This window comes from Arvicola amphibius, chromosome 15 (genome assembly GCF_903992535.2).
Source record: "Arvicola amphibius chromosome 15, mArvAmp1.2, whole genome shotgun sequence".
Classification (NCBI taxonomy): domain Eukaryota; kingdom Metazoa; phylum Chordata; class Mammalia; order Rodentia; family Cricetidae; genus Arvicola; species Arvicola amphibius.
In genome coordinates, this window is record NC_052061.1 from 8,482,434 (window position 1) to 8,503,943 (window position 21,510).

Below are 21,510 nucleotides of genomic sequence, written 5' to 3' on the forward strand. Positions count from 1 at the left end.
AGTATTTCTAGTTAGGAAAAATATTTAGCCCAGGTTGGTGTCATATATGTTCATAATCACAGTTCTCAAGAAGCAGAGGCAGGAAGATCATAAGTTTAAGGCCAATTTGGTCTATATAGTGAATTCCAGACCAGCTAGGACTGTTCAAAACAAACAAACAAACAAAAAGTTTGTAAAACGAAATTTGAAAAAAAACAACAGATTTATAACAATTAGAATAATAAACCTGCTTTTTTTCCGGATAATGCCAGAATTTTATTTTTTTAAATATGTAAATTTCTTTATTGATATTAACTATATAGTGTTCTAATATTTTTATTATATAGTAGATTCCATCTATGAACTGTATTTTTCTGAATTATCCTACATGTAAGCACATGTTTTTTTGCTTGGTTGTTTGGTTTGGGGTGCTCTTTTTAAGACCGGGCTTTCTGAAGTCCAGCTGGCCTCAAGCTCATGTGGTGGTGGACAACCTTGAATTCCTGGTCTTCCTGCTTTCACTCCCAAGGCCTCGGATGGAGTCGTGTGCTGGCTGTGCTATTCCTTTACATTGGCTGCTAACAAACATGAAACTATACAGTGTCTACTGTAGTTACTGTCTGCTGTACCACATATAAGTCTGAGCAAGCGATTGCTTTCTACTTACATATCTTCTTTAAAATTGCTTATTTATGAGACAGAGTCTCACTCTGTAGCCCAGGCTAGCTTCACACTTGTGATCTGCCAGTCTCAGACTCCTGAGTCATGGAATTACAAGCAAATACCACCATGCATGCTTGCTTATACATTCTATATTGCTGTATCATTTACTGATTAATAAGGTTAGCTATACAATTAATGCAAGATTGTCAAAGAGCAACTTGGTAGGGCACTAATACTGAAAATTTATGGTAAGAAATTGAAAAATGGTCAACAACTAACTCTTGGAAGGCAGACAAAATTAGAACCAACCTGAGTATCTGTTCAAGCCTCTCACTGGGTGCATTCCTGAGGCCGCTCAGCATGGTGTGAAGGCGACTTAAGCTGTATGCAGCTGTGGAGACGGGGGTCACTGAAGGGTTGTTCTCCTGGACATACCTCACGGCAGTCAGTGGTGTGCAGATTCTAAGTGCTTTAGACTAGAGGACAAAAATTAAGTTTCCTTAAATTACACCACAAATAGGAATTCAAGACCATGAGATTTTCTATCAACATATTTTAGTATATCAAACATCGCCATTTTGAGAATTTAAACATAATTCTACTCAGAGCTTCTATTATCCAAACATGTTCTCCCAAATAAGAACAATACATACGTAGTCTAGGTGACTAAAAGTTCTCTTTGCGTGAATCTAACAGCTGAAGTCTACACCAGTGCAGGGCGGAGCGCAACGGCACAGTGTGACTTACACACACGGGCTCTACCTCTCTAGGAGCTCCCCTCAGAGCCCATGCTCAGCACACAGGGAAATCAGGACTGAAAACACTAAGACGCCACTCCCACAGCTTCAGTCCACTGCTGGGGAGTGACACTCAACGACATGGAAGCAATGGCTGGAATCTGGCCTAAATAAAAAGCAATGTATCAAATTTACTTCAGAAGGTAAACATTTCAAAAACTAAATAAATACTAAGTAAAAGGAAAATCTGATGCACTGCAAGTCCTCATCAGTCACCCCCTGACTGTAGTTCCTAGAATCCATGGCAGTTCCTCTCAAGCAGACAGGTCTTCAGAGGAGCAAGCTGGCGAACATTTAACATGCATATGAAAAATATGCGAGCAAGAATGTAAACTTGAATACATATACTAGCAAATTAGCGTTTCCAACTTTTCAAAGAAACTCTAAAAGGTTGTTATCTTAAAGCACTTTTAATACTCAGAATTCAGCATTTTCGCCAAGTACTGAATGTTCTCACCCTAGACTTTCAAATGCTCAGCAAAGCTTTCACTTAGTAACAGAACAAACTGCTCGATTCTCAGGACACAGGAAGGCACAAACCATTCACTAAATAGAAATAAATATGTGTTCTATGTCTTAGCCACAGACACAAAGAAATTCTTCTTATTATTTAAAGGCAATTAAGATGGTCTGGACATTAGGTGTATCAGATGGCTGCTGCTATTTTGGCTTCTAGCACTGCCCACATCCCCGCACCTGCCTGTCCTGTGAGATAAAAATGTCCTGGGCACATGTGAAGAAGTCATAGCAGCCAGCAGCACATAAAGCAGCCTCACTCACAAGCAGCATGGGTTTCATAGAAACTAGGTGATCAACCACAGCTTCCTGCCCGAAGTTCTCAAGGTCAGCGCAGGGCTTCCCTGTGTTGTGGCACTAGTAAGGGGCTTAGCTTTGCAGTTCCCTGTGCATTCTCTCTTACAGGGTACAGAGCTGATATAAAAAATACTAGGCCAGGTGTGGTGGCGCACGCCTTTAATCCCAGCACTTGAGAGGCAGAGAGAGGTAGATCTCTGTGAATTTGAGGCCAGCCTGGTCTACATGGAGAGTTCCAGGACAGACAGGGGTATAGAGAGATCCTGTCTCAAAAATTCAAAACAACTAGGATGCACCTTTCTCTAGTGGAGACAGGTTTGGTGTGCTCCAGAACTCCGCCTTTAGATCTTTATTCTCCAACAACTCACCAATGGGAATCTTCATTTCCTGATTTTAACCAGCCATGCCCAGCTGACTCAGAACATAAAACCACAACTCCAACCTCTCTGGGAAGCTCCAGTAATACATTTCTAAACTGCCCAGTCAGTGACTCAACCAGAATCCCCCAAAGACATCTCAAATACAATGTGCTAATAACCCTCACTTTAAATCCACCCCAGACTCGCGCTTCCTTCTTGATAAATATCAACAGTAGAAGTTTAGGGATAACTACTGTGGCAGGCACTGTACACGCACCAGCTGCAGCCCTCCTGACGCCTGTATTCTAACACAGAAAGACAGAGCAGCTCAGTTACCTACTTATTTACTACGAGGGCACCAACAGCAGAGTAAGAGAAATGGAGTCTTGAGGGTGGAGTGTGTTGGGCTATTGTTTTACAGGAATCAACTTAGCAGAGAACAGAAAAAATGAGGAAGTAAGCCACATGAGTATCTTGAAGAAACATGTCTAGGCAGAGGTGGCAGGGTAAAGGTTTTGAGCTGGTGGCATGCTTGGCATATCTGAAGAATGAAAAAAGGTGGAATGGGTGGGGAGAACAGGAGGAGGTGAACACACAAGCGACATGACCAGCTCCCTCAGGACCTCACAGGCATTTATAAGGACTTACACTTATATCATTCTCCCAATAATGCCATAATCCAAATATCAGTAAGTCCTGTGGACGCTATTTCTAAAATGTGGTCCAAATACAAATGTCTCTATAAACCAAGTCACCATGAAGAGTTGCTAAAACAGCCTCTTAACATTCTCTTGCCCTGAGCCCGCCTCTCCCAGGCCCTTTAAAAATGTTCATTAGATCATGTAGGGGTCAATCTTTCCAAATACTCTCTTGAAACATTTCATCTCAACTATAACCAAAGTCCTTACAATGGCTTCCAAAGACTAATAGACCTCTTCCCTCCTCCTTGCACCCTCATCTTGAGAGTCTTCCCTTATGAACTATGTTCTTACCACACGGGCCTTCTCACCATGCCTCCAACATCAGACATGTTCCTACCTCAGATCTTAGGAGTTGCTATTCTGCTGGCTTCAAATCAATTCCGTCTGTACCCAAGGCTTTCTTCCTCAGTTATCTCAGGACTCTATTAATACTAACCTCTCAGAGCACTCCAGCCACCATGACTACAGTGGACCCCAAGTCCATACATGCTGTCCCATTCACAACACTCTGTATTATCTACTTTATCTGTCCCATGTACCATCAGCCAACATAGTATATAGTTAACTGTTTGGTTAGCTATTGTCTACCTTTCCCAACTAAAATTAAGTTTCTTTAGGACAGGCTGTTTGCTGCTGTTTTGTCCACTGCTGTATTTCTGAGAGTCCAGAACATAACCTAGCATATGAAAACATTTGAGTATTATCAAATGGTGTTCATGTCTGTAATCTCAGTGCTTAAGCGGCTGAGGGATGATTGCTATGAATTTGAAGTTAACCTGGGAAGCATTGTGAGACCTGTCTCAACAAAAAAGAAAAGGAAAGGAGAGAGAGAGAGAGGAAAAAACAAGTGGACCAGTGTCAAGTCCGAAGCGTCTCAGTTATGGGGAAGGGAAAATTAGAGTCACCAGTTTTCATCATCGTAAAATTTGGTTTCAGTTCAACAGAATTTTCTTAAAGATTAGACTACAGATCCACAGGCCCCAATTAGAGTTGACTGATATTTCCTAAATGCCTCTTGTGTCTACCGTGTAGAGTGAATACCACAGCCCATCTTTCCAAAAGCAAAGACTGCCAGCAAAACATAGCTGTTGAGATTAACGGTCAATTCCCTTCTCACACCTAATTAAATATTTGAAAGTTGGTGCTAAACCAAAAAACAAACCAATACGATAACTTGAATTTTCTTTTCCTTACCACAGCACTTAAAGCATGCACATACATCGGATTATGAACAGTGAGCAGAAGCCCATTTTCCCCTCGTTCCAGTCCCCCTCTCCCAAGACCTTGAGACATGCTCATTACGTCACACAGGGCTCACCTGTTTTCTACTTGGCTTGGCTCACCTTGTCAAGATGCTGCTGCAAGATGTCTTTCACCTGTGTTCGTTCAGCACTCTCTGTACCTGAGGCAGCATTCAGACACCGCGAGAGAGTCCCAACTTCCTCCTCAGCATCCTCGCCAAGAAATATCCGTTCATCCAAATTCCCAGCGGCTAACACATATTCTTCATAAGCCTTATTAACAGCCTTACTATGGGGAAACAGGGCCACCATTTCAGCTCATGGTCCACAGCACGTACTTCATTTTTACTATAAAATCTGGTAAGTTTCTCAAAGTCATATTTTAATAGAATAATCGCTCATTACAAAAAGTTTGCTCTACTCTGTATATCCAGCACACACCGAGCATAGTTTTTCAACAGTGTATCAAGGTAGGGACCCTGAACCAATCTGCCTTCAATAAGCTAATAGGAATAGCAAATGATAGCACACATTCAAAATGCTACATCATACTAAACTGAGGATAAGCAATGGTGGGCCTGGGTGATCCATAACTGGTATAAGATCATGTAGGACACTTCCTCCGCTGCTCTTGACACCTCTGAAGACCTGGTGCTGTCACATTTTGTCACCTTCTTAGTTCCAAAAACCTGTCTTCTGCTCCCTTTTCTTAACTTTTTATTTATTTATTTTTTTAAACAAAGTAGCCTCAAACTTACAGTCAGGTCCCAAGTCCTGGGATGTCAGACACGTACCCTGATGGCTAGCTACAAAATCCTTTCTTTTTTCTTTTTTTGTTTTTGTTTTTTTTTTTTTTTTGAGATAGGATTTCTTTGTGTGACCCTGGCTGTCCTAGAACTAGCTCTTGGTCTTGTGGACCAAGCAGCCTTGAACTCTGATCCGCCTGCCTCTGCCTTTGAGTGCCAGGATTAAAGACGAGTGCCACCATACCCGGCACAAAGCATTTCTTAATTTCAAAATTTATAATCTAAAATCCTGACTAATAAAACTTGAAGCAGAACAAAAACAAGTAGACGTTTCTAGACCTGTTGTTTCCCAAGTTCTCCCATATAGTTCTGAAAGCCTCTGAGCACAGGGCACAAAGGCCGAGACTGAGGTCCCCCCATAACTCGGTGTCACAGCAGGCTGCAGTGCACTACTCACAAGCTCTCCCCAAAGTTGCCGGGCTCCAGGAAGCCAGTGAGATTTTCTTCCTTCCCCTTGAGGAGCTAGGATGAAAAGAGGGCCTTAGATTACATGCCGCCAACTCTTTATCCAGAAAGATGCTTATGTCATTGCTTACAAACCTTTTTTTCAAAAAGTTTCCTAATATAGGGTTTCCAGAAATGCTCCTTTATTCCCTTCGCCTCCAACACCAGGCCGTCGTGTAAGGAGCAGAGCTTCTCGATGACACAAGGTGGGTCAGAGGAAGGCTTAGAATCCTTAGGGTGGCAGTCCTCTGATGAGCCTATGACGTATGAAATCACAAACAGAGACAGGTCAGCATTAGTTAGCTAACATATAATACACTGAAACATTGATATCCGTGAGTCTGCCCAGGATATGACTGGCATGTGTATCTAATTTATATATGCCTCAGAAAATGAAGAGAGAGCTGGACATGTAGCATCCCCAGTACAAACAAAAAAGGGCACTTCAGCCCAGACACATTGCCTCACACCTATAATCCAGTGGCCGGACTGTTGTGAACTGGAAGGACAGTCTGAGCTATAACATCCTATCTCACATAAAGAGATGACTACTTACATTATAAATTAAATACTTTTTTAAATGGAAATGAACAAAGTACATCACCATTCAAATGATTTGTTATGTGACTACAGATTGTTAGAAAACTTTAAAAAAAAGTTGTTGCAAGAATATCTGAAAGAATAAGGACTGTATTGTGCAAATGAGCTTTACATACAAATTTTAAAAAAAATAACACTTAACAAATTACATAGTTCTGCCGGGTGTGGTGGCTCACGCCTTTAATCATAGCACTCAGGAGTAGGCACAGTGGATCTCTGTGAGCTTGGGGCCAGTGTGGTCTACGTAGGGAGATCCACAACAGCCAGAGCTTCAGAGACCCTGCCTCGAAAAAACAATCATCATAAATTATTTTATTTCATATAATAATATATTATATATTAATATATAATATACAACTATATTATATATTTATATCTTATTATATGTGATATGTATTATTATATGTAACAATAATATATTATTATTGGTATTATTAATTACCCAATTCAGGCTGGTGAGATGGCACATCAGGTAAAGTCCCACTTCCAAGCCTCACACCCTGAGTTTGGTCCATGACAACTGATTCCCTCAAGTTGGTCTCTCACATGTGTGCTGTGGTATATACATGCCTCCTCCCTGACCCCCCCCACTAAAATGTAACAATTGTTTTAATTACACAGCTCAAAAATTATCCACTTTGAGTTGATTATATTAGATGTATTTTTACTCATTTACAGTGTACTCTTTCATAAGAACACAAAATTTTCAAAGAAAATTAAAGGAGGTAAAAATAGAAGAAAACATAAAATATCAAATGGAAGCAATAGCTACATCATAGGACTAGGGTGCCCTGGACTTAGTTCCTAATGAAAGGAAGAAGGAAAGGAGTGCAGAAAGGGTAAAGGTCAAGTGTTCTGGTCCAAATGCTTGGACCAGAAGGTTTAGAGTGCAGACTTGAATTTCGGATATCTGCATCATCTTTATTAGAAGGACATGCATAATCTAAAGAATCTTAAATGAAATCTAAAATCTTAGGTTTGTTTTGTTTTTCTACTTTTTTGTTTGTTCTATGAACTGAAGCTAACACTCAGGTAAGGCAAGCAATCTGGCACGGACTCTACCTGCAGTCCTACATCTGAAACCTTCTGAGCAGCAGGTAATTACAGTAGCATACTCCACTAACTTTGAAATCAACCCTGACAGGGAAGTAGAAATTCTAATTGAAACCATGCCAAACTGACAATCAGAATTCTTCCACAGTGTTTTTCAAACAGAATCAGCAGTACAGATTAGACTATACATCCTTGGTATGGCTTATAGCAATTACATAATTTAAAGCATAACATATGCATTGCCAAAATGAGTGTGACTCTCATACTCGTCACCTAGAGAATAAAGATCTTGATATTTTAGAATTTTATTTTCCTATAGCAAAAGAACCGAAGTGATATTCTTTAATTAAACGCTTTTTTTGCTACCTGGAGTGCACAAAACTCGCTAAGAGTCAAAAATACTACCATGACTTTATAGAGTGATCTTTGATGCTCTCCGTTTCTAAGTTCTTCTCTTTTTCAATGTATTTTCAAAATCTTCTAAAGTTCTTAAGAACTTAAGATGAAATGATATTTTAGTGGTGACATTTGCTTTTGTTTTTAAAGGGGGTGTGTTAGGGACTAGAGAGATGGTTCAGCAGTTAAGAGCACTGATTACTACTCTTCGGGAAAACCCAGGTTCAATTCCCAGCACCCACAGTTCACAGCCATCTGTAAGTCCAGTCCCACGGGATTTGACGCTCTCCTTCTGGTTGGCCTCTGAGAGCACCAGGCATGCATGTGGTGAACAAACACACACATACAGACACAACACTCATATGCGCAGGATAAAATAAAACTTTAAAGAAATGCAGATGTGCTGACTCTTCAGTCTAAGTACTCTGCACAGTTCCATGGTGAAGCGTTCTGATACTTGGTCCTCTGATGCTAGCAGACCTGTATTTGGGGAACAATTCCCAAGAGTAAACTCTTGTGGAAACATGGGCTGTCAAATGTTTCACATATAAACTCACCTTTGAAATTAGGGTTCACGAGCTCTTTGCGATTAGAACACTGTAGGGCATTTCCATAAACTAGATCTAACGCACACAGCAGAAGGTGGTAAGAGTTCACCAGATCATCGCTAATCATGGGGAAGTTGCCTACAGGGTTACAGAAAGCCATAGAGTTACACTGGCATCCACTCTACAATAGTTTAAAATAATCTCTTTCTTTCATTATAATGACTCATACACCATTATACCAACTTGGTTCAAGAGTGATAAAGTGTTTTGGCAAATTTACATTTGGTGCACTGATATTTTAATGTGTGTCTAAGAATTCAATGAAAACTAAAACTTAAATTCAATACACATTTAATAGGCATCTATTAAGTAGCTAGTAACTAAAACTAATTATTACTGGTCTGGTCTTTGGATTTCTGAACACACAAAAATTTATCAACTCTCTTAAACTATAATACATTATTTTACATAAAAAAGTTTTTCTGCAGTGAAAATTACTAGAAATATTTAGAGGTAAACCACTGGAAAATGATTGGTGTATGATTTTTTTTCTCATATACATATTCTAGAGAAGAAAGCCTTTCTTCAGAGCCCTAGTGGTAACATTTTAAAATACCTTTCTATACAGTAATAAACGTTTATACACGTTAATCCAGCAGAACAGAAATACAGACATTTGACTTCAGCAGCCACTATCCCAAGGGTAACTGACTATGCCTGTAGCAGAAAAGTAAACATAGCCCAAGCCGACCAACTTGCCCTGCGTGCAGTGCTGGCTCAAGAATACTGAACAGCTCCACTGAAACTGCTGGCAAGCGTCTGTCTAAAAACTGTTGCCACACCTCCACATTTTCACGCGTACTGCCAACCCGAAGGCATGAACCACACTTCCACACATGGTGTGTACCTGAATGTATGCATCACCCACGCGTGGTTTTGTCTCATTGGGTCTATCTTAGACTTTCCTCCTTTGCTTCCTTCCAAAGAAAGTTACCACCTACCTTAGGTCTCTGGATATGTGATGCTTTTTCTTTAGAGGACACATTAAAGCAAAAAATAAATAAATAAAAGCCTGCTGCTGCCAGAAAGGCAAATGAATACTAAGAGATTAAACTCTGTATTGATATAATCCAGTTTACTTGCTTGCCTCTAGTATAAAAGGTCGAATATTAAAAATCTACTCCTATTCTTGCACACAAACTAGGAAGCCACACCCACTGGTTATAAGCTACAAAGCCACCGCTGGCAAGTCTAAACTTGTTCCTGTGTGCATGTGCAGCGGAGGACAAGAACAGCAGCACTGTAGCTCCTAACCAAAGGCTGAAATGCCCCGACAGAATGTGTTCTAGTTGAAATTCCAGAACAGTCCCCACACGGGAAAGTTCTCACTCAGACCCTGGCCTTACAATGGACCTTACTACACAGGCTATTTTATTGTTTAATTAAGAGGTAACGAAAAACGGAAAGACTTAACCTCTAGATTTGGTTTACTTGTCCAGGAACGTGACTTTATGAAAACAGGAAGTGGTCTTCTGCTCAAAAAGCCCTTCATGTGACAGCTCAAACTTGTCACTTGCCATACCAAATCCACAAACATACAAATAATTAGCTTCTTATTGGGATTGAGATCATCTAAAATGTCCATATGCTGCATGCTCAGTCTATCTTCCTCACAAACAAACCCAACACTGAATGAAAACAACTAAGTTAGCCACGAGAACTGATCCAAGCACACCACAAAGTCACTGAGCTGTGCTGTGCACCTGAACGCAATACTTGGAGGCAAAAGAGACAGACTTCCAGAAGCTGAGTGTGGTGTCTCCTGCCTAACTGAGACTCTGCCATCATTTTAAGTCCTTATGCTAGCAAATACATTTGCTCCTAAGAACACAAAATAGGTTAAAATCCTAGTAGCCAGGCAGTCATCCAATACAATCATAAGATTACTATCATATGTAATATCAGCCATACAAACTAACATGGCAGCCTTCACAGAAAGTTTATATGCGTCTAAACTTTTATTTTATGTCACTGATTTATGTCACATTTATTTTATTTTGTTTTATATTTGTGGTACTTAGGAGGAAATCCAGGGTCTTGTGCACACTAAGCAAACACCTACCCCGGGCCACGTCTGTGACTTCTGACTGCACTAAAGAAAGCAGCCAACATCATTGTTATGGAAAACATAACCAAAAAGCTCACAAAGACTCTGCCTTCAGCTGGGCGCACAGCTGATGGAGGACTCCTCTCCCTTCACACCTGGAGACCACACCTGCACGTTCAGCATCAAGCCGGGAGACAAGAGATCTGGATTCAAATGCTAGCATTAGTCTTAACATTTCTGGGCTTTAACCGCCTAATCTTGAAATCAAGCCAGTTGAGATAGTTGATCTGATAAAGGGAATTGCTTATACAGTAATTTTCCTTTACCCATGATTTTATTTTTATAGTTTCAGTTACCTTTGATCAACAGAAAAAAAAATGCCAAATGGAAAATTTAAGAAATACTTCTCAGGCAAGGATATCTGTAATCTAAGACTGCAGAAGGGTCACAGGTTCCAGGTCAGCCTGGCCTACATTGTAAGCCTCAGACAAATAAAAACTAAGTTTAAAATTGCATGTTTTTCTGCTCTGTCCAGCTCTGTGCCACCGGGAACATGAATCATCCCCATATTCTGCATATCCAGGTTGAATATGCTATACATCCACTAGCCAATTAGTTGCTTTCATGGTTACTTGATCTATTGTCTCCATACGGCAGTGATTTTATTCAAGTAATCTGTAGCTTACTTAACAATGACCCTAAAGTAATGCAGCAACTTGCCAAAGAAAAGACAAAACATGGAAGTATTTCCACTAAGTGAAAAGATGAGTGTCCTTAATTTAAATAAAAACATAAGTTTATTGGAGAGATTGCTCAGTGGTTAAGAGCACAGTTGCTTTTTCAGATTAACTCAGGGTTTGGCTCCCAGCACCCATATGGAGCTTCACAGCCATCTCTATCTCCAGGTCCAAGATATCAGATGCCCCCTTCTGACCTCCTTTGGTACTGCACGCACATGGTGCACAGGTATACATGAAGGCAAAACATCCATACATATAAAACAAAAGTAAATCTTTAAAAGAATCATATGCTGATGCTGCTAAGATTTAGAGTATAATAAGATAATTGATAAAGATAACATTTATATAACCTCTATATACCAACATAACAGCTCTGTTCTTATTATTACTAATGTCATTTATCTCTTATTGTGCCTAATATGTAATAAGCTTTACGTAGGTATGTATAGCAACCCCTGTATACTCGTATCAGAGGTTGGAACTATCTTTGGCTCCAGGTCTTAGAACGTATCCTGAATACATAAAGGTGGGACTAGGGTATACATGAAGCTCCTTCCAGTTCTGACAATTTGCATCTTATTGAACTATTTTAGTGGCAGTCATATGCCAGAGTCTATAGAGAAAAAGCTAACGAATATAACTGTACCTTCTCCTTAGATTGTTGAGAATTATCACTATATAGAGATGTATTTTCGTGCATGTAACCCAAAAAGATTCTAGGTAGACACACGTTACTTGTGGACATGCAGAAAGTCATCAGAACCACTGTGAGGACTTGAGTCCCACTCAATGAATCAGACACATTTTATGGAGGTCAGAGCCCTAGATACAAGCTGATACAGAGTGGGGTTCCATTCACAATTCAAAACGAGAGCTTCGCATCAAAGAGATATGGAACAAGTATAAAATGAAAAGGTATGCCATTTAATACGAGGAAATGTGGATATTGTAAAGATAGTCTAAGGATCCTTTTAAGAAAAGTGGGCCTTTCTTTCTGATCTATAATACAGCTGATAGAACCAGCACCTAAAAATGCAGGTTAGCAATTCCTATCCAAATAAATATTACTCTTCGCTTACCTTTTGCATATATAAAAAGCACCCAGCAAAAGTGGAAAATTTCAGATGTGGTACAGGGTTGTCGCCTGGAGGGGGAAAAACAAAGTCATAAGACAAATACAAGCGTTACAAAGAGACACCAAAATGACTCAGATCAGAGGAGACAGCCCACAGACAAAGGAGGGAAAGCAGACTTGGCTTGACGGGGAAATGTGCAAGAAGCTCTGCCTCAACTAAATACTAAGAGCAAACAGCTGGGAGGCAGAGAAAGCAGTTCGGGGAAGGGGGAGAGACTTTCTAAGTCTTTGGGGTCAAGATACGTAAGGCACAAAATAAAAAGAAAATAACCATTCCTGTTTTTATAAAATCACATTCCTGAACAAGAAAGCCAACTCTAGAGGTTAAGTCTTTCCATTTTTCTGGTTTTGGAGACAGGACATGTAATCCAGGCTGGCCTTGAACACCTGACTCTGCCACGTGCTAGGATTACAGGTGAGTGTCATCATACCAAGCTTTACAGAGCCTATTTAATAAGGATCAAGAAAAGCAGCACACCCCAGAGAAGAGGAGGAGACGTGGTGAGGCTCTGGCGCTAGCATGAGCAGCCACTTGCTTCTCTTGGCCTTTGTCCTTCACCCATCAGAGTTCCTGTATTTGGGAGTAACACTAGACTTAATCTACTCCGCCACAGTCACAGTGAACCATCAGCTGGACTTTTAAAAGTAGCTTCTTGCTGCACTAAGGAGGTGGAAGCAGAAGACTCTATAGTTCATGGCTGTGCTTGGATATTTAACATGTTTAAGGATACCTGGGCTAGATGACACCCTGTCTCAAAAAAAGAAAGATATGGCCTTTTGCCATAGTATATGACCCTGGAGATATTTTGACTAACCTCCTTACTCCCCAGTTCCCTCTGACTTGCCACATCTACACCTATTGCTAGTTCCTCTCTAAGACCCCATCTCTATTTCTAAAGTAATCTGCCTAAATCCTACCCATTTCTACTTACTCCATGGAAAGCCATCGAACTGGCTCATCTCAATTTCCTTTTGCCTCCGAAATCCCCCTTTTCCACATCTGCTGCACTCACACAGTGCCTGTATGCTACTTCCTGCCCCTCATTTTACTGTCACCTCTAGGAAGAGAGACCATGGTTGTCTGAATCCCCATCCCCAGCATGATACCGAAACAGTTATTTCTTGTTGCTGTGTTTGACTGTATATTACAGTCATACAGGAGGCAGGACAACCATGGTAAAGCAATGTTCTGCAGTAAGTCTACCCACTCAGCAGGGGCACGGATTGTCCTAGGCGCTTATTTTCCCATGCCTAACAAGTCAAAAACCTATAAGCTTGTCATAGTACATGCTTGCATCTGAGAGGAGTGCTTGCCTCATAACACACACTCTGGTAAGTGCCACATAGCACTAGTGTGACTGTTAGCAGAACGTGCTCGAAAGTGCCACGAGCCTATAGAATAACAGAACAGTCCCGTAATCCCAGCACTTGGAAGGCTAATACAGGAGGACAGCAAGTTGGACACCAGCCTGGGCTACATAAAAGACCCTATCTCAAAGTTAAAAAAAAAGCAAACCAAAAATATTTAAGTGATGCTATACATGAGTCTTAGAGAATGTGTCTAGCATGCATGAAACCTTGGATTCAGTTTCCAACACTCACCCATAAGTACAGAATAGTAAAAATGTAAAATTCTTGAAGAAATAATACAAGCCTCTTAATTAGAACTGGGTTATATACATGCATGCTAAACAAGTGTGATAGGAAGTTATTTTTAAACATTCTAAAGGAAAAAAAAGCTATTTTGTATTTCTTTAAATGATCATGGTAGTTAGGACAAAGGTGTGCACACACGGCCCTCTTGTAAATTTTTTTAATTTTATTTTACATTCCAATCACAGTTCTCCTCACCTGTACATTTCTTATGAATACTGTTTTAAGAGGAAATTCCTTGAAATACTTTAAAAGCAAATTTTCCACTCTGTTTTAAATAAACTTAGATGTTAAAGGAGTGCAGTTTTTAATCTTATAATTGCCGATAGCTGTAAAGACCAAAAACACTAAACCACATAAGCTGATTTTGTAGACCTTGACCAGAAAACAAGTTCATAGTAGTTGAATTCCCCTATTCTCACTCAGTCTAGTTTCTCTGGTATTGATTGGCTACGAACATCAAACTGATTTCAGGGGACTATTATTCATTCAGTTTGACAGAAAGGTCAAATAATAGAAAAAGAAAATATGAGTATCTGATCTATAACAAGGAAGGAAGGTCTGATTTGTCAACCTGCATAAAAATAAATAAAAAAGGAAATTTTATATCAGTATAAAACCCAAACATTTTGCATTATGAAAGAAGCCAGACAACTTCTAATATACAGCAAAGAATAACAACAAATTATCATTTAAAAAAAAAACAAAACAAAAAACATGTGAAGTCAGGTGTGAGAGCACACATCCTTAATACCAGGACTGAGAGGCAGAGGCAGGCAGATCTCTATGAGTTGGAGCCGTGTCTGGTCTACAGAGTGAATTTCATGCCCCCAAGTCTACAAAGTGAGACCCTATCTCAAAACAAACGAAAAAGCCCAACTTCTTAGGAAAAAGTAATTTCTGAAATCATGTTTCCTTTTAAAGAGTGACGGACGAACTGTGCTTCAGAGAAAGGCTGTTCCCAAACACACACAGGAGCATACCTCTGCTTTCGTCCTCTTTGCTGGCGAGGTTGTTCTTCTTGGGGATATTTAAAAATATCTTGAAAAATGGGTTCATATTTCTTAAAAATCACAGCAGACACAGTGAAGTTTCTTTCTAATCTTTCAGTACGTTCTCTGAATTGTGGGGGTAGATTTGCCATGTCTTCCCACTTCTTCATCTTGTTAAAAAATTCAATTAAGCTGATATCAAAAATAAAAGTAAGTACCTTAATAACATAGAGGTGATGTTACACCAATATAATTAACAATACACCCAAATCACTTCATCAAATCATATTTCGGCAATGAAAAAAATCAACGCATGCCTTTGGCTAGCTTTACCTCCTAAAAGATAAATAGCTTTATAAAAGATAAATATAAAGATAGTTTGTCTATCACTCCAATCTCCTAATCAACTTTGCTCTATGATTGCTTTGGTGTGTGTGTGTGTGTGTGCGCGCGCGCGCGCGCGCGCGCATGTGTTCACGTAGGCATTTTCCTGCTGGGTGTGGCAGGAGCTCTTACCCGTGCCTTCATCTCACTGGCCCGTGCTCGGATTTTTAAATACTAAAACTGTGGAGCTGGAGAGATGGCTCGGCAGTTAAGAGTGTTTGCTCTTCTTGTAGGACCTTGGTTCAATGCCCAGCACCCACAAGGTAGCTTATGACTCTGTCTCACTTCAGTCCCAGGAGATCTGATGTCCCCTTCTGATCTCCTTGGGCACTAAACATGCACAAGACACACGTTCATACATGAAGGCAAAATACTCATACACATAAAATAAAATGAATCTTAAAATTTTTTTTAAAAATAAGATGCTAAAGTTGGTATGGAAACAACCAAAATTTCAATGTGTATCTTCCTAATCTCATTCTCTACTTCCCCCTCCAAATATAACCCCCATTCTGATGTTAATTTTCCATACTTATATTCATTAAAAAAAAGTAGTATTTTTTGTTTGCTTTTACATTTTATGTAAAATGTATCATATTATAAGTAGCATTCTGCAACTTAATTTTCATTTAATGTTTCTGAGATTCACTAGTGTCAATACATGGAAATACCTAACTCATTTATTTAATTACTAAAATCATCCTTCCTATGAACATTAAAAAAAAACTTTCTGTATTCACTCAATCAATAGAAATTCAGATTACTAATAATTTTCTTTAAAAAAAAATGGTGCAGGCCGGGTGGTGGTGGCGCACGCCTTTAATCCCAGCAGAGGCAGGCGGATCTCTGAGTTCGAGGCCAGCCTGGTCTACAAGAGCTAGTTCCAGGGCAGACTCTAGAAACTACAGGGAAACCCTGTCTCGAAAAACCAAAAAAAAAAAAAAAAAAATGGTGCAGGGCTGGAGAGGTGTGAGCGGTTAAGAGCGCTTGGTGCTCCTGCAGAGGAGCAGGTCTGCTCCAGCACGCACATGGTGACTTACAACCACGGGAACTCCAGGTCCAGGGCATCCAGGGCTCTCGTCTGGCCTCACAGACAACAGGAACACATGTACACACATACATGCGGAAAAACACTCATGCACATACAAAAATCATGAATTTTTAAATGGTGTAATAAACAGATTGGTATGTGGACGTGCAGTTTTGATTCTACACACTCCATGTACATTAAAGCACAAGTTTCATGCGTATGTATCTGGGCATAATGCCACACAATAGGCTGTTCTACCTTTCTGATTCATTCTATCTTCAAAAGCGCGATATCTTTATTTAAATTTATATCAACATTACACAATGAGCCATAACCTTTAATGCATTAAAATGCAAATATATTTGTTAGTAAAATATGAGCCTGACTCTGAATTAGTAAAGGAAAACCATGACTCAGTTTCTAAATTCAGCAATCTACATGTTAGAGGCTCAGAGACTAGTATACAAGGAGACATTTCATTATCAGCGGGATTTGTAAGCTTTTATTTTAGCTACATTCTACTTTTCAAGCCCTAATATAGTTACCTCTGCTCCGAACATCGAAGGATTCTAGTTAAAGACACATAGTTTCCTTCAACAGTCCCTTTGCTTACAGTTGGGACAGATTTTCTGCAAGCCACATATAAGGCACATGCTAACCAGTGAAGATCATTTCCCTGAAAAAGAAAACAGTGCTTAAAAACTTGTCCAGAGTCACTCGGATTTTTAAGGTCTGAAGTCGCCCCATTTCTTTCCCATGACTGTAACAACGGTGGGGTGAATTCGATGTGTGAACAGATGAAAAAAAAAATACACCGACCCAGCAAAATGACACGGGCATAACCACCGCTTTATAGGTAATTGCTTGTAGGTATTCCTTAGCCTTCGAATCGTGGGCCTCTATGCCCCGCTCCTTCCATAAGCTATATATAAAATAAAAGGGCCGTACGCACAGGCAGCTGATAAACAATCCGGACTTCCGTGTCACTTCCTATTGGCCCATGCATGGGAGGTGCCTGCAGAGTTGACAGGCACTGGCCCGAATGGCCATTTTTTTGTCAACCTCAAGCCCCGTCCCAAGAACGGGACATAACAAACCTATAGGTGCGTGACAGCCAAAAAGAGTGCCCGAGCTCAGCAACAAATGTGTGTGTCTACACCGGTTTTCAACTGCCAGGGGGAGTAGGGAGAGGGGTGACCGATCTTAAACCGTTCGCACACGTAACTTAACGCGAAACTTAACGCGTCTCCTCTGACGGCTGCAAAGCCACGGCAGAGGCAATGGTGCAGAGCAAACGACCAAGCGACCCCAGAGCCACACCGAGCCCCCCGACCTCCCCGGATGGTCTGCGCGCGCACCTCCAGCGTGTAGCTCTCGCTCATGCTGCGGTAGCTGCCCCAGGCCTCAGCTCGCGCCGCCTCGTCCATGTTGAGGCGGCTGCACAGCTCCTCGAACCGCTGCTGGATCTGAGGGCCCGGTGACCCCGCGGGCTGAGCGCCGTCTGCGGCGTCGCCATCCTCCTCTTCCTCCTCCGAGCTGGCTGCGGCCGGAGGAGGAGGCGGTGGCGACTGGTTGCCTCCAGATGGCATGGCGCACCGGAGGCCGCAGCTCTTCAGATGCGCCGAGGGCCCGGGCCCGCAGCCATTCAAACCGCGAAGCGCCGGCCCGTCAGCAGCTTGCACCACGACTGTGCCGCCCCCAGAGCCTCTCAGTCCCATGCGGGCATCCGTAAGTCTGGGCACAGCCTGCTGGGAAATGTAGTCTCTGCCGGCATCTCAGGGGGACCAAAAGTCGTGGAAGTAGGAAGAGCAAAAGAAGCTGTGCTTCATGTCGGGGCAAATGAACACTCCCTCCCATTTTAAGTGTCTCTCAACAGTGAGACCATTCAGAAGGCTCTTTTGAAGAGAAAATAACCAAGAAATATCGACAGGTGAAGCCTTAGTATCTAATCTCTTCACGCAAACACTTCCTTTTCACCTAGAATTCCTCAGATAATAGTAAAGATTAAAAGGTCCAAAGTCTAGATAATAGCTTAGCTGCTCGTTCTAGTTTGCGTCTCTGTTACTGAGATAAACACTGACTGAAACCAACTCGGGAGGAAAGGGCTTATTTTATCTTAGACTTTACAGTCTTATCACTGAGGAAGGCTAAATCAGGATGCTACTTACAGGCTAGCTCCTCCTTGCTGGGTCAGTTGCATTTCTAAAAGAGTCCCCCACTACCTAGGGATGGCCCACAGGCCAATTCAACAGAGAGGATTCCTCAAGAGACTTCCGGTGACAACACTATCTATGGCAAAGATATATTGGGCCAAGAAAGATCTCATTAACCAAACAAAAACCAAAAAAACCTCTCAACCAAACAAGTAATCATGAATGTGTTTTCAAAGATAACTTAAAGATTATATTAGCCAACACACTTGCAGGATTGACATCTTAAGTGCAGACTGAGCATGCTCAGAACCTGGGACTGGGAAAGCTGATCCTTCGGCATCTAAGATGGAAAGGTATCACAGGACAGGTGACTGAAATTACCTGGCATGAATGAGAAGGAAACACAAAAGAAGCAACAAACCTGCAACATGGAACACGCAACAAAGCAGCTTAGGAGTTTATTAGAGGGGGGAATACAGGCCTAGGGAAGTCAGTGTGGAGAGAGAGAGAGAAAGAGAGAGAGAGAGACAGAGAGAGAGAGAGACAGAGAGAGAGAGAGAGAGACAGAGAGAAGGAGGGAGGGAGGGAGGGAGGGAGGGAGGGAGAGAGGGAGGGGGAGGGGGAGACAGAGGAAGAGAGGGAGAGAGGGAGGGGAAGAGGGAGGGAGGAAGAGAGGGGGGAGGGGAGGAGAGAGGGAGGGAAGGAGAGGGGGTGGGGCATGTCCAGCTTTTAAAAGCTGCCTAGTACATGCACACAGGGGGTTGACGTGACTATGTCATATGCAGATAACGGGGCTCATGCATGCATGCAAGGGCTTAGCTGAGTCATACATGGATGATACAGCCACACCGACCACACCACAGGTGGGTCATGTGGGGCCCTTTAACATCCCCGGGGCCATTAGGCACTGCTGTCTGAGGGCTTGTCTGCACATGCATGGCCCTAGAATCTTGAAATGTCAGGCTTATTGCGGCTGAACTCATAACATTCCATCCTTTTGTTTATTATAAAAATTTGGGGAGTTTGGGGTCTTTAATGGATGGGAATGGGGCGTTATAAGGTCTCTCGTGACTTATTCCTGCTGACTTTGTGGGCATCAGAGAGTTGAGATGCTTGACCATGTCCTGGGGTGTCTGATTACTTCTGTGTTTATTCCACGCTCTGCAGAACTGGCTGGCTGGCAGCTTGGACCTCGCAAGATGCTGGAAAGGCAGAAAAATATGTCTGAAAAAAAATTTAGATCCTGGTGATTAGATGGTAGATAGAGGGGTTTGGGGGGGTGAAGGAGGGAATTTACCAGGAGTTCCCGAGAGTAGGAATGATAAGGGGAGAATTAAATGATACTTATTCTGGGCCAGTCTGGTCCATTTAGATAGATCCAATTGGCTCCCTGGAGCTTATGAAAAAAATGTTTGAAAAGAAATTTTAGATATATTAAAAGCTTATGATTACGATGGTATTACGATGGTATAGTGTTGGAATGGAAGACGGTGGGTAGGAGGGAGGAAAAGGGAGAATTAATAGAACAGGGAATTATTAGATCCCTTAATGTTTTACCTGAAGTAAATCTTAAGGCACTTCTTCTCTTTAGCATAATGGTATTACCTTAACATCCAGGAGACACTGCTGGAGTCAGTGATAAACCTGTTATGTTAAAGTCTGTTTTGTGAGTTTTTGGAATTTGTGGCTGTGAATGTACCCAACTCCTTATTGTTTCTTACCACCTGGGCTTTTGGCAGTCCCTTTACCTCCAGCTCTATGTTTAATGATGGTCCCTGTAATAACAGCTGAGTGGTTAACTGGAAATTTAAGTATGATACTGGATATATGGAGAAGTTGGTAAAGGAGATAGGAGAAAGAGGAGGAGGGAGAGTATATGGAGTTTTTGTCACAGGAAGGTTGAGTATGGTGATGAAACTTTTATTTTTCTGAAACTGGAGAAAAAGTGACTGATCTTGGTGTCCTCTGGAACTTAAGGGAGCAGGGCCCTGTTTGAGTTATTGTATAGAAGGGGGTATCTTGAGCTGGAAGAGTAAAAGGTTTAAGGTGAGACAGGTGAATCCAATGAGAGTCCCTTGAGCTTGACAGCTGTAGGAGTTACATGAATTACTTTAAAGGGGCCCTGCCGTTTAGGGGAAAGGGGTCCGGGCATTGGTCTGGGGGAGAGAATAGTACCTGATCTCCTATTTTAATTGGCAGTGGGCATAAATTGGCACATGGTTGACACAGTGAGTAGTCGGGAAAATCCCAAAATAGGGATCAAAGATGGGATAACAGCGGAGTAAGCAGGTGATCAGGAAGGGGAGAGGTTTTACATGAGAGGCCGTTAAAATCAGCTGCCCATACATGAGTTCAAAGGGCAAGATAAAAAGGGGGTTTGGGGGGAGAGCCCTAAGAAGGGAAAGAGGCAAAAGTTTTACCCAGTTGAGGTGAAGTTCCTGTAACATCTTAACAAGAACATTTTTAAAGGAATGGTTAGTTCGTTCTACCTTCCCTGAAGACTGAGGATGGTATGGGATATGAAAATGCCAGGGAGTGTTAAGAGCCTTAGATAAAAGTCTGAGAGATCTGGGAGGTAAACTCTGGGCCATTATCTTACTGAAGAGAGGTTGGGATTCCAAACCAGGGGATAATTTCTCGGAGAAGAACATCGAAAACTGGGTCCTCTTGTTAGTGGTGGGAAATGCTTCAATCCACCCAGATATGTTGTCTACCAAAACCAGGAGATATTTAACTCATCTGACTGTGGGTATATGAGTAAAATCAAGCTGCCAGTCAGTTCCTGGAAGGGAGCCCCTGGCCTGGTGGGTGGGAAAAGGCAAACTATGATATTTGGACTTGGGATCTGACTTTTGACAAATTTTACAAGAGGCAGTGATAGCTTTTAGGAATTCTAAGTCCTCAGGGGTGGGTTGG

General features: G+C 41.5%; 1 protein-coding gene across 2 annotated transcripts in view; it reads right to left on the reverse strand.

The window, feature by feature from the left end:
* The window catches only part of Rbl2 (RB transcriptional corepressor like 2), a 50,006-nt gene extending 31,877 nt beyond the window's left edge, over nt 1-18,129 (reverse strand). For both annotated transcript variants that reach the window (XM_038312941.2, XM_038312940.2), the window contains exons 1-9: nt 17,800-18,129; nt 16,987-17,117; nt 15,019-15,219; nt 12,327-12,391; nt 8,410-8,538; nt 5,900-6,060; nt 5,757-5,821; nt 4,656-4,842; nt 952-1,118 (exon numbers count right to left, since the gene is read on the reverse strand). In XM_038312941.2, the coding sequence (XP_038168869.1) occupies nt 952-1,118; nt 4,656-4,842; nt 5,757-5,821; nt 5,900-6,060; nt 8,410-8,538; nt 12,327-12,391; nt 15,019-15,219; nt 16,987-17,117; nt 17,800-18,030 (1,337 nt within the window). In that variant the 5' untranslated portion in view covers nt 18,031-18,129. The remainder of the gene's footprint in view (nt 1-951; nt 1,119-4,655; nt 4,843-5,756; nt 5,822-5,899; nt 6,061-8,409; nt 8,539-12,326; nt 12,392-15,018; nt 15,220-16,986; nt 17,118-17,799) is intronic.
* Between the last annotated feature and the right edge of the window lie 3,381 nt (nt 18,130-21,510).